We start from the raw sequence: 10,931 nt of genomic DNA on the forward strand, positions 1-10,931 counted from the left end.
GTTTTCATCTGAACCCTGAGGTTTGGTCCATATCACTTTTAGTCCAGTTTAAGTTTTATTTTGCATATGGCTCCCATGTGGTTTTAAGAAATGATTAAATAAGGACAAGCTTAACTGAAACAGTTAGTTTAACAATTTTTGTGACGAAAATACCCTTGCTATTTTTTTTGATTTATTTGTTTTAGAAGCTATCATCTTTTGTTCCGGTCTTGAATACAGAAAAAATGGGACATTGTTTGGGAAAATTAGGGCAAGGATAACTACAGAGGTTTCGCAATTCTGCGTTAATTAAGCTTATCTTCTCATTTCATTTATCTCTTTTGGGTTAAAATTGCAGTTTCTTTTCTCTTCTTCCTGCGTGAGAATCCAGTCGCTTTCTTTTTTTTTTTTCTTCGTTTTTTCCCCTTTTTCCTCCTTGAAGAAGCCCATATTAGCCAAATCTGTTGAACCATATTCTCCAATACGATCCATCTCGGTTTGATTTCGGTGATCATAGCTTTCAAAGTTGGATTTGGAGGATTTTTATTGGGATTCGGCTCCTGCTTGCCCTAATCCTGTCCTTGGAGGATTTGCGATCCTATTGTTTTGTTTGTTTGGGCATTCTTTGAATCTTTAATTTTAGTATGGAATTTGTAGAAATAAGATTCTGATTTCTCTTTGCCCCTTTTCTTTAAGTTCATTGATCAATGAGTAGATCCCTCCATTGGCCCAGCTGAATAGAATCATGAGAAATTCAAGAAGAAAAAAACAAATTAAAACAAAATTTACATGTTATTAAGTATATTTTGTTCGGTAAATTAAAACAAATAAAAAGAACAAAAAACCTATAACAAATAAATTGAAAAAAAAAATAGTACTTTGGTTAAAAGAATTATTAATTTAACGATTTTTGTTAAGTTTGTCTTTATTTAATCATTTCTTGAAACCAAAGGAAGCCGTAAGAAAACTTAAACCATATTAAAAGTTATCTAGACCAAACTTCAAGGATCGATGAAAATTATTCAATTTAAAAAAATTCTAAAATAGACTTGTAATTATTTTACTTTTTCAGCCTATTGGTTGATCTCTAAGAGCATTATCATCCACAACAGAGCTGAGGATGTTTTCCCGTCTGTGAGTGGCAACTTGGAACTGACAAATCAAGATCGAAATCAAACTAACTGGTGGAGCACAACAGCGGAAGAAAGAACTAAATCCATGGATTGGCTGGAAATGGTTGCAGGCCCACTCTTTTTATCGACTTTCTATCTCTATGTACTTCTTCCAGCCACTATCTTTTCTTTCTTCAACTTCATTTCACTTGGAAAACCCAGAAGGAAAAGAGAAAAGGGAAAGATTAGGAATTTGTCATGGCTTCATCGGCAGGTTTTTACTGTTATCTTCATCCTTCGAACACATTCTCAAGAACCCACTTGCCAATTTCCTTTTTCAAAGACTTCTCTGATGAATTTCTGCCTTCTCTACACTACAACTGCAGCAGAAGTAAAGCTCTGGAGCAGAGAAAGAGCAGGACTAGGGTGAGGGCTTCCGTAGAAGCCCCTGCAACAACTAACACATGTACTCATACTGGCTCCGGCAGTGGGGATGGACCACTGGCGAAGAAGCAGCTTCGTGTGCTTGTTGCAGGTGGTGGGATTGGTGGGCTTGTTTTTGCTCTGGCTGCCAAAAGGCAAGGCTTTGATGTGGTGGTATTTGAGAAGGATGCAAGTGCCATTAGAGGAGAGGGGAAGTACAGGGGTCCAATTCAGATACAAAGCAATGCATTGGCTGCCCTGGAGGCCATCGATTTTGAGGTTGCTGAGGAAATTATGAACGCTGGTTGCATCACTGGTGATCGAATCAATGGATTGGTTGATGGGATCTCTGGTTCTTGGTTAGTTCTTCCTGCTTGTGCTTCTTCTTGTCAGGATGTAGGGCTTGTATTGGGCTCAGATGTTACATCTCGTCTATAGCTCATGAACCCATTTTTATGATTGATTATAGACCAGTTAGGTGGGCAGAACTCAGAAGGAAATATGGCATAAGAGTGATACAACTCATTAGAGCTGACACATGCAGTACAGTTTCTGATGTTTTGGTTTAACACGAATGGAAGTCTTTCTGATGTTTCTTCCAGATTCAAGTTTATGGCTGGCAAGGGTCACATAGTAGAACCCATTTAATATGGTGTTCAACATGATCAATTTCCTCGTCTTTTATCTTTAGCATCAGATTTGTCACATGAAGTAATTCATAGTTGGCCATCAGGTACATCAAGTTTGATACATTCACTCCTGCGGCGGACCGAGGGCTTCCTGTCACAAGGGTTGTTAGTCGAATGACCCTGCAACAAATCCTGGCTAGAGCAGTCGGTGAAGATATCATTATGAATGAATGTAATGTTGTTGACTTTGACGATGATGGAAACAAGGTACTTGGAACTGTTGAGTTGATGAAGATGATAAATTGTTTGGTAGAAGATTTTAAAACTTCGTCCCTAGCATTCTTGTTGTCGTCTTTCTTACTTCACTGCTTACACCATAGGTAACAGTGGTGCTTGATAACGGGCAACGTTATGAAGGTGATCTTCTGATTGGAGCTGATGGCATATGGTCAAAGGTAGAATTAAAACCTAGCATGCTTGCAACTGAGCTTTAACATACAAGCACTGTAAGGATCCAAGATCTGATGGTTGATCTCCTAGTTCTGATATAGCCTAATCCAATTATACAATCTGATCCATCTCGTTAATTTGGGTGTGATAGAAAATACTTTAGCAGAAAATCAAGAGGAATGAAAAGTTCCTCAAATGTTTTAAATGTCCAATCATGTTGCCTTGGCATGGGGGATCGCCTTGGAGTACCCATCAGATATTGGGTTGGTTTACTGCTTGTGGCTTGTATAATTTTACGTTAACATAATTACCACTATATTCTTTGAGTTCCTCTGTGTAAAGATATCATGTAAATAACATTATTCATAAACAGGTTAGGAAGAATTTGTTTGGACCCAAAGATGCCACATATTCAGGTTACACTTGTTACACTGGCATTGCAGATTTTGTGCCACCGGATATCGAATCTGTTGGGTATGTTTTCTTCTGTTTATGCTGGTAGATGACCCTGCATTCGCATGAATTATTTAGGCGCTTTCTTTTTTCAATAGTTAAATCATCATATGTGAAGTTAGTTGGAAACTCCTTGACATATAAGCTTTGTCACAAAGGTACCGCGTATTTTTGGGTCATAAAAAGTACTTTGTTTCTTCTGATGTGGGTGCTGGAAAGATGCAGTGGTATGCATTTCACGAGGAACCAACTGGTGGGGTTGACGCTCCCAATGGTAAATGTTTGTTTTTTCATATGGTTAGCTTCTGTATACAAAAAATTAGTTGGAACCTTATATTCCATTATTTATGTTTGGCTCTGTGGATAAAACACAGGCAAGTTTAGAAATCAAAGGAAGTAACCTGTAGGATTATATTTTCTGCTCAAACAAATATGCAGTCAACCTACTCAGGTATAGAGGGTGGAGATGCTGACCACTTGGTACTTAGACTCTGCATGGGAGCTTTCTGTTTCAAAAAGGATATTTTTTCTGTTTCTAGACTTTTGGACCAATCCATATCAATAAATGTTGTATGATAAAGCTGAGAAGAATCTGTTTCTGCTGTTATCGGTAGACATGCAAAGAATGCATCTTCACAAAAGTGTATCTTCTGGTGGTGGCAGGGGAGTTGGTTGTTTCATGCACGTTTTGTCTGAGCTTTATGTTTTTGTATTTTATTTTTTGTTACAATGTTTTTGTGGCTTATCAACTCTGTGCCAGAACTGCTCTGACAGTCCAATCCCCCCCCCCCCCCCAAAAAAAAAAAAAAAAAAGACCCCCAAAAAGACCCAAAAGAAAGGGGAGCAGGTGACACATAAAGTTCTCTTTTCTTCAATGTTTGTTCTTGAAAATTGGCACAAAGACCACAAACAGTTTTGAACATTACTGTTCAGAGCCTAAGATAAAGTAGATTGTCCTACATTAAAATTTCATCTTATAAAGACGAAAAGATGTCATTAATTAATTTTTTTGTAACCCAAGAAAGCTGTTTCTTGTATTAGCAGAAAACTTATTGGTCATTGGCTACTAAATTTATTGACATTCTGTTAAAATGCCAAACTTTGGTGCTAATACTTTGAAGTCTGATTGGTCTCCTATCCTTAACTTATAATGCAAGCAATTTCTTTGTAATCTTAACATAATTTCTTATAGAGTAGTTGATCCAGCACTTCTATTAGCATCTTACAAATATAAGTGGAAGGGTTATGCTGGCTGGTGCTTCCTCTTCAACCCAGGTTGCCATCATGATGTATCTCATGATGCAGTGGTTATTGAAGTGATGATTGAACATTTAGCTACCCAATGAGCTGTCCTTCTTCTACTGTTGTGATCCACCAGTCCAAGTATGTGGTTGATTCCAAATGGAAAGCTAGCATTGCTTTTAACTAGTATTTTTTGGTGAATGACAAATGTATTTTGTTGTTAAATGCAAAGGATGTGCCGGATTGGGTTTACAACACAATAGCAAGTTTACAAAAATGGTAGGGTTATGCTGACTGGTGCTTCCTCGTCAACCCAGGTTGCCATCATGATGTGTTTGATGATGCAGTAGTTATTGAGGTGATGATTGAACATTTAGCTACCCAATGAGCTGTCCTTCCTCTAGTGTTGTTATCCACCAGTTCAGTATGTGGTTGATTCCAAGTAGAAGCTAGTATTGCTTTTGCACTAGCATTTTTTGGTGAATGACAAATGGATTTTATTGTTAAATGAAAAGGATGAGCAAATCGGGTTTACAACACAATAGCAAGTGTACAAAAATATCAGTGACCAGAGGGTGAAGCCCAGAATCCATCCCAGGAACCCAGATATTTACCCAAATAAGGAGTTTGTACATAGTGCCCCCCCCCCCCCGGCGCTTCTCTTGTCTCCCTGGAGTGATTACTCATGAGCAACTGAGTAGAGGACCTCAGTCAACATGAATGGAACAGTAGTATTTAGTACAGGCTCTACCAGTTGAATTAATGTGGTGCCAAGCAACACCATCTGACTCTTGCAGCCATCTGCACCAAACTTTGAAAGGCTTTGAGGAGCTGGAACTCAAATATGCTGGCCTGCATCCAAAAACTGCAATCCAAGAAGAAGATCTTGTGTATCCTTATAGGTTTTCTCTTCACTTGAAATGAAGTATTCCAGTGACCCGCATGACCTGAGTCCTAGATGTTGAAATTGGAACTAGTTCAGGAACGAGGGATTATACCCACAACCATAATTTATTATTTCTCACCTTCTTCTCCTTTTATTTTGCATCTACCAAGGATCAGGGAGACAACCGCCCGGGGGGGGGTTAGTGTGGAATGAACAACAATGAGAATGGGGAAAGCAGATCATAGCAGTTTGGAGAAAAGTGTCCTTTGGGGGCACCATCCAAGCCTCTCCCCCCCCCCCCTCCACCAAAAAAGAAAAAGAAAAAAGAGAGAGAGAGAAAAGAAAATCCAATAAATGCTTCTGCATTTGCGGAGGGGCCACACATTCTTTAGCAGAGAACTTGTTATAGCTTAAACCAAATGATGTAAACCTAGCTGCCAGTTTCTTATTGCCTTTAAAATTTTGTTAGTTTTGCTTGGTTTGTCCTGTTAATGTAGATCTATACTTGCTTTTAAATGAGTCTACCAACTTTGATGTCTCCTTTTTTTTTCTTTCTTTCCTGATGCTGGGTAATAATTATGTCTGGAGTTCTACCTTTAATGTACTTCTTGTTTTCTTTTGGCAGGTAAAAAGGAAAGGTTGCTTAAAATATTTCAAGGCTGGTGCGATGGTGTAATTGACTTAATTGTCGCAACAAATGGGGATGACATCCTTCGTCGTGACATCTATGACCGAGCACCCATTTTTACCTGGGGTAAGGGTCGTGTAACCTTGCTTGGGGACTCTGTTCATGCAATGCAGCCAAATATGGGTCAAGGTGGATGCATGGCTATTGAGGTATTACTTGTTTCTTTGCTTAGTACCTTGACTCTTTTGAAAGAGTAGTTTCCTCTAGATTATGAAACCTTGTGATATCAATTGTCTGGGGATTATTTTATGCATTAACTAGATAGGATAACTTAGATTTTATTTATAAATTTTAGGATTGTATATATTTTGGTTTCCATATGTTGTGGTATCCTTGTGTGGAGTGACTCGCATAATTTTCCTATCCTGATTTTCATTACTCTGGTTCTTATGTTGGATTATTTTACTGAATGTTTTTAGGATAGCTACGAACTGGCTGTAGAGCTTGAGAAAGCTTGGACAAAAAGTGTTGAATTGGGAACCCCACTTGATATTGCATCTTCTCTAAGGCGGTAAATTTTCATTTTCATGTCAAACAGTTCAAGCCAAAAATTAACTTTAAGTTATCTTGCAAAATCTCTAGAATTTCAAATATGGACATTGCTGCCTCCCCAAAAAAAATTTTTGGGGAGACCATAAAAATGGTCAACAAATGGACAGCAATTATGGATATGCAGGTGCGTGCGCGCACAGTGGGGGGGGGTTCCCCCACTTCATTTGACAGATCTAAATTCCAACCAGAAATTGGCATGGTTGATTATATTCACAACCTTTTTCTGGCGTTTGTCTGAATGGCCATGATAATTGTACTTACCAATTAAACTTTAAAAGGGATGGTTGAAGACTAAATATTTGGTGGTTTGCGCCATTAATTTGGATTAATTTTTTTCACGTTTCTTTAATTTGTACCACCAGTAGTTACCTCTGCTTTTGTAGCTTATACTGGGATTGTGGTGAGTGGTCCATTTTATTATATATTTAATATATGGATTCATCTTGATCATTATTTGGGCAAAAGACAAAACTGGATGTTATGAGTTTTCCTGTAAGATTCTGAAATCTGGGGCAATGACTGGGTTTCAGTTCTGTGCCCTGATACCTACTCCTCACCCCCCCCCCCTTTTTTTTATAATAAATCTCTTTTCAATATATCCTTACATGATGCAGACCTGCATTTTGATTCAGTTATGAGCAAGCAAGAAAATTACGCGTCGCTGTTATCCATGGAATGGCAAGAATGGCTGCATTAATGGCTTCCACTTATAAGCCCTATCTCGGTGTTGGGCTTGGGCCACTGTCGGTATGAAAGCAAAAGTTCAACTACTTTTCTAATAACCTATTCTTTCAGTGGAACTTATTTCGTCTCTTTCTAATGGATGAAAATGTCTTATGCAGTTCTTGACTAGGCTCCGTATACCACATCCAGGAAGAGTTGGCGGAAGATTTTTTATTGACATTGCAATGCCCTTAATGTTGAATTGGGTCTTAGGTGGCAACAGGTGAGGCTTTGGGATCCTGTGCATTTATCATTTTTCTATCCATTCCACCTTGTGTCAACTTCCTGCAATGATAAAATAGTGTTCTTGATCATAAGTTGGAACTTAAATAATATTTTGCTGAAGTACTTATTTATTTGTATCTAGAAGTATTATGAAGTATAAATAGATAACCTTTCTTTGAACTATGTATCCAGAAAAGGAGCATATGCTAGAAACATACTTGTTCTGCTTTCCAGTCTCAGTCCAGTGCAACTAAGTTTTTTGTGTGTTGAGCATGAATGTTAGTGTCAGAAATAAATTGGGTGAGGTTGTTGCACATCAACATAGTATAAATAACTAAAATATAGGTATTTGAATATGAACTATTATCCTAGATACTTTGGTATCAGAGCAGGATTTTGCAGATAACCACAATAGTCAGGAATCTGAAAAAAAAATGTTCTCTGGGTTGGGTAGCACTTGTGATAGATCATAAGTTTTTAAACTGCCACAAATTCACCAGAGCAGTGAGAAAAGAAATGGGAGAAATGGAGAACAAAAGAAAAATCTCTGGTGGGACACTTCTGGTACTATTATTGTGACCTCTCTTTAGTTATTTTATTCAGTTATATGCAAGGGATGAAAATTGGTTAGATGAATAAATCCCCAGTCAGGTACACATTCTTACTTAGATGTGCCATGAAGGTCTGCTCTCCATTAGACTGCTACTTTTTCATTTCCAATGGTACACAAAGGTTAAAAGGAGTTGTCTTTATGAGTTCTCTGTATGGAAGAAAACCTCATTATTTGGTAGTAAAACTTCTTACCTTAAATTGGGTTGAAAATAATCCATTTTTGCTTGCAGCTCAAAACTTGAAGGAAGACTGCAAAGCTGCCGGCTTTCAGACAGAGTATGTTGCTGCTAACACAATTCCAACACACTTCACTGCATCTAATGTAGTAGTAGTGGTAGAACTAGTAGCTCTGGGATCTTTTCTGTATGGAATCTAAAATCGTTCAATTTTCAATGGAAGGCAAATGTTCAATTACAGAGATGGTTTGAGGATGATGACGCACTAGAACGTGCTCTTGGTGGAGAGTATGTCTCTTTGTTGTTTTCATCATTACTATAATCTTGATATAGTTAGCTATCATAGTTCTAACTGTCTGGTTTGTTTCTGAAGGTGGTTCCTGTTCCCATTGGAGAAAGAGAATGAGGGAGCAATACAACCTATACATTTAAGTAGGGATGAGAAAAAACCTTGCATAGTTGGGTATGTCTGAATATAATCAGTTTTCTACATTCTATTAGTAAGCTGAGTACCACATCTACCAGACTTCTAAAATTTCCTGTTGCAAATTAACCAGATATGAAATGATTAGTTCTGGTGGATTTTGAAGTTTTATCTGAATAATGTTTCGAGCCATAGATTAAGGTGGTTTTGGTTTCTTGTTCAAGGAGAAATTTCGTACCTTAGTTTCAAATGTCTAACATCCTGTATCAAGAACGGGTTTGGATCAGCTTAACTGGTGCATAATTTTGTAATTCTCACGTCCAAAGATTCCAGTTAAGCCAAAGATCCTGATCCAGTCCCATCAAACCTTGTGTCAGAATTCCCTTGCTTGTAATCTTTTCTGCTTCCGAAACTATCAAAAGATGCTGAAGTCCATTATGATCAGCTCCATCTAATGTCCTACACACTGTTATATATGGCACATGGACATGTTGGGATTTTTTCTTAGGCCTATAAACCTCTTGCTTTACATCCTAATGGTACGCCATTTAATATTCTCTCTAATTTGGTTTGGTAAAAGTTCATTTGAGTGACCATTTTGTGCCTGGTGTGATGACTGTCATCTTTCTTATGGTTAACTTGTGGCCTACCCAGCTGGGTACATTATATTTCATTTTATTTTAATTTCTTCACGTTAAGTGCTTGAGATGACGTGTGTACTGTTCTGCAATTCAGGAGTGTTCCACCTTCCAATCTCCCAGTGGTATCAGTAACAATACCTTCACCTCAGGTGAGTATTCTTTCTGGAGAAAGTGGTGATTTCCTCCACCCTCATCATATGCTCTGATGTTAATGGTTCATCAATTAGGCTTTCTCTTTTCCAGGTTTCAGATGTACATGCTCGTATCAGTTATAAGGATGGTGCTTTCTACCTAACTGATTTGCGGAGTAAACATGGTACCTGGATCACTGAGTAAGTAATTTACCGAGACCTTCTTACTTCATGCTGAGTTACAGTCTCTAAATCTGTTTGTCATGACTCCTTGCAGTAATGAAGGTAAACGGTATCGGCTTCCCCCAAACTTTCCTGTTCAATTTCATCCAGCTGACATCATTGTGTTTGGTTCCGATCAGAAGGTAATAAAAGTACTGTTCAGTTCATTTAGTTGATGTAAATGGATATGAGGTTATTTTTAGTTTTTGCCTTCATTGTTTTGTCAGATAAAGCACATACCTGAAACATCAACTTTTAGTTAAAAAGAAACCCTTCATGTCTATAGAGTACAACATGCTGCAATTGAAAAAAAGAGTTCTTTTTAATGAAATGGGCAGTTTAATCAAGGGGGCACCCAGGCAGCTAGTTGTCCTATGGTGTTTAGGTTACATGAAAGTTATTTCTTGCAAGAACTTCTCTTTATGTTTGCACTCTCTTGGATTTTGTAATGGAATGGAATTTTGTTGCTTCTGAGATATGATATCCATTTATAAAATCTCAAGATTGAAGTGCTTGTGCAGGCTGCCTTCCGTGTAAAGGTAATGAATGTCCATCCAAAGATTGAAGGCAAAAAGGAAGAAGGCCAGCTCGTCTCTGCCGTATGAGTTCAATAAACATGGTTTAACTTACAGATATTGTACAGTATATGTTCATTCCAGTGAAATTAAGAGTGTAATTTATCATTCTTGCTCTCTATAAAAGAGAGTGATTAGACTTGCTTCTTGTTACTCTTGTTGAACAATTAATAGATGAAATCTAAGAAAGAAGAATAAAATAGTGTTTCTCCATACTTTAGCTTCCCTTCTGAAGTGGATTTAGTTTGAATTTGGAGAAGATTTCTAACTTTTCACAATGTAAACTTCATTACAATAGTGTTTGAACCATTTGACTTCTCTTTCTTTGGGGAGCAATAATGTTCATAAGGGTGCATTTTTGCAGAACTGATAAAGGAGACATTGTATTTTCCTTCAGTGGAGGAAAGATGAATTCTTTTCAGATTTCTGGCTCTTTTAAATTCTTAGTACTTGATGGTATATCTATACAGTGGATTTACATGTTCATTAAAGTTCATACAAAGACAAAAATATCAACTGTTTATGGGGAGTATTGTTCATTAAAGTTCATGCTACCTCTAAACCACCTTGTCAACGCTCAAAGGTGGGTTTTCTCTTAAATGTGTGGTTGAGAAGTGTAAAAATAATACAGAGCTTCGGACTCTCTTTTGAATGGTCCAATCTCGCATTTTAATCTAAGTTGAGGATTTTATCAGTAAAAGCATTCGGATAAAGTTTTTCTCTAGCTATAGAGGACAGCAATTCACTCTAGTTTTTCCAATGGCCAACCAACCTAATCAACAAATGCC

At 37.6% G+C, this 10,931-nt stretch overlaps 1 protein-coding gene across 1 annotated transcript; it reads left to right on the top strand.

Annotated features, from left to right (window-relative positions):
* Positions 1-1,188: 1,188 nt before the first annotated feature.
* On the top strand, positions 1,189-10,499 carry LOC149016362 (zeaxanthin epoxidase, chloroplastic-like). Its single transcript, XM_089157506.1, has 16 exons — positions 1,189-1,873; positions 2,248-2,410; positions 2,524-2,598; positions 2,967-3,067; positions 3,205-3,320; positions 5,800-6,011; positions 6,282-6,373; positions 7,047-7,161; positions 7,257-7,360; positions 8,205-8,250; positions 8,374-8,438; positions 8,524-8,613; positions 9,310-9,364; positions 9,459-9,547; positions 9,624-9,711; positions 10,090-10,499. The coding sequence occupies exons 1-16, from the start codon at positions 1,350-1,352 to the stop codon at positions 10,171-10,173; spliced, it is 2,019 nt and encodes a 672-aa protein (XP_089013632.1). The 5' UTR covers positions 1,189-1,349; the 3' UTR covers positions 10,174-10,499.
* The last annotated feature ends 432 nt before the right edge of the window (positions 10,500-10,931 follow it).

This window comes from Hakea prostrata, chromosome 5 (genome assembly GCF_041222555.1).
Source record: "Hakea prostrata isolate BN-2017 chromosome 5, UWA_Hpros_2, whole genome shotgun sequence".
Taxonomy (NCBI): Eukaryota; Viridiplantae; Streptophyta; class Magnoliopsida; order Proteales; family Proteaceae; genus Hakea; species Hakea prostrata.

Coding starts and splice junctions, on each gene's coding strand:
- LOC149016362 (XM_089157506.1), top strand. CDS start 1,350: ATGGCTTCATCGGCAGGTTTTTACTGTTATCTTCATCCTTCGAACACA. Junction 7,162..7,256: donor TTGGGCTTGGGCCACTGTCG/GTATGAAAGCAA, acceptor TGTCTTATGCAG/TTCTTGACTAGGCTCCGTAT. Junction 7,361..8,204: donor TGGGTCTTAGGTGGCAACAG/GTGAGGCTTTGG, acceptor TTTTGCTTGCAG/CTCAAAACTTGAAGGAAGAC.